Consider the following 2054-nt stretch of genomic DNA (forward strand, 5'->3'; position numbering starts at 1 on the left):
TCTCGAAGGTGCTGCGTGGGGAGATGTAGAAGCCGCCGGTATCCAGCGTCCGGATCTTGTAATGCTTCACCGTGCCGCTCCGCAGGTCCTCCCCGTCCCGCACCGACAGCGAGTAGCAGCCTGTTCGGGGAGGGGTGAGCTGCCAGCCCCCGCGCAGGGGCCCCGTCCCTGTCACTCCAGGCCACCCCACGCTAACGGCCACCACTGCAGCCCCGTGTCCCCCGTGCTGCCACCACCCCCTCGGCCTCAGGCACGAGCCCAGCGACGCCTGCGACCGCAGCACCAAAAGCAGCCTCGAAGGGGCTCATGTCCCCCCACCCCGTCCCAACATGGGCTCTTGCACGGGACCCCCAGTCCCTGCCCCGCGGAGCCCCCGGGTTGGGGGCGCGTCTCCCGAGTCCCCCGGCCAGTGAACAGGGCAGCTGCTGCCCACCCCCCGGGCACCCCTCCAGACCTTGCGTGGTCTCGCTGTCCCGTATCATGAAGGACCCGATCACGTTCCCGGGGCCGAGGAGCTGCCGCTCCGCGTCCTTCCGGCTGATGCCCTTGAAAAACCAGCTGGGGCAGAAACAAATGAATCAAAACGCTGCCGGGGCTGGCGGGGGTCTGCGGGGCAGGAGCGGGGACAGCCACGGTGGGGATGTGCCACCGAGGGACGGACTCACTCCTCCGTCTCCAGCGAGTCCGCTCGGGCCACGTAGTTGCTGGGGATGAAGCCTTCGTGCCCCGTCGCCAGCGACTGCGCTCGCCACCACTCCCCTGCCCTGCGATAGAAATGGCACCGGGTTGGCCCGTGGTGCCACCAGCTCCTCTGGGGAAAAATTCCAGAAAAACAAAAAAAACAGCAAGCCCTCAGGAGACCCCGGGGTGAGGGGACGCCCACAGCACTTACTCCTCCAGCACCTTCAGCCGCTCCCCTTTCTGGAAGCTCAGGTCCCCAGAGTGCATCGCCTCGTAGTCGTAGAGCGCCAGCACCACGCTGTCCCCCGAGCCTGCAGCGAGGGGCTCCCTGGGCACCCCTTTCCCGTGTTGGGATGGGGTGCCGCCCCCCCCCGCCATGTGCGGCCGGGACACCAGGCAGCGCCTCCATCTCCATGGTGCCACGGCCACGTCTGGCCCCCGAGGATGCCCAGAGCCCCCGGGACCGGCAGCGTTTGACCCAGGGTGGAGAGGACCCAGCCACGCGCCCCCCCTCATGCTCCCACCTGGTGCACCCCCCCTGTACCTACCATCCTTGGGCAGAGACACGGCCACGCCGGGGACATTATTGTTCTGGAAAACAGGACACAAACCAGAGTGTGAAGCTGCAGGTGGTAGAGACCCTACGGGGGTCTCGGCCCCACCATGGCCCCGGCCCCCAGCAGCACAGCAGGGCAGGATGGCACCTGAGGGGCAGCACCCGACTCGCCAACTCGCCCAGCACCGGCATCTCTGCCCCTTCCAAACACCTTGACTTTTCTCTCTCTTTTTCCATCATTCCTTGGTTCCCATCAGTTCTGCTCTGCGCCTGCCCTGGCCAGGCTCTGTGCTCCCGTCCCTGCCATGGGGAGGGGCTGAACCCCCCATGACGGCTCAGCCCCGTGTCCCAAACTTGCTCCACGGCTCCCACTCACCTTCCTGTTGGTGGCCGTGGGGTCCTTCACGTAGTGGCCTTGCTGGAGGCTGGGGCCGGGGTCAGGGTCAGTTTTTATCATCTTCTCTTGGACGTCAGCTTCCTTCGACTTCACGCAACCCATCCTGCAGCCAGGGCAGGGGAAGTGAAGCCGTTGCAACAGAGGTGAAAGCCCCACTCCTGCCCCGCTCCCGCCCGGCACGGCGCAGAGCCGAGGGGGTGGCAGCCGCGGGGTGCGGGGGGCCCCAGCAAGGTGAGTGGTGCTGTGCTGGGGAGGAAGAGGGATCTCCCAGCGCAGAGAAAAGTCACGGGAGGCGAATCCCGGGCAGGCGAGAGCAGCTGCCATGGAGCAGCCCCACAGCCCGTCCCTTCCCGGCCGGGGGTGCAGGCCCTGGGTGCTGTGGGTCCCCACCCGGCACCACTGATGCTCACAGCCCCCTCC

At 67.2% G+C, this 2054-nt stretch overlaps 1 protein-coding gene across 1 annotated transcript in view; it reads right to left on the reverse strand.

Moving 5' to 3' along the window:
• The window catches only part of HCK (HCK proto-oncogene, Src family tyrosine kinase), a 6481-nt gene extending 4745 nt beyond the window's left edge, over positions 1-1736 (reverse strand). The window contains exons 1-6 of the mRNA XM_026862366.1: positions 1614-1736; positions 1230-1272; positions 893-992; positions 666-764; positions 455-558; positions 5-120 (exon numbers count right to left, since the gene is read on the reverse strand). Coding sequence (XP_026718167.1) covers positions 5-120; positions 455-558; positions 666-764; positions 893-992; positions 1230-1272; positions 1614-1736 — 585 coding nt within the window. The remainder of the gene's footprint in view (positions 1-4; positions 121-454; positions 559-665; positions 765-892; positions 993-1229; positions 1273-1613) is intronic.
• Between the last annotated feature and the right edge of the window lie 318 nt (positions 1737-2054).

This window comes from Athene cunicularia, assembly GCF_003259725.1.
Source record: "Athene cunicularia isolate RWA chromosome 20 unlocalized genomic scaffold, athCun1 chr20_part2, whole genome shotgun sequence".
In the NCBI taxonomy this organism is placed as follows: Eukaryota; Metazoa; Chordata; class Aves; order Strigiformes; family Strigidae; genus Athene; species Athene cunicularia.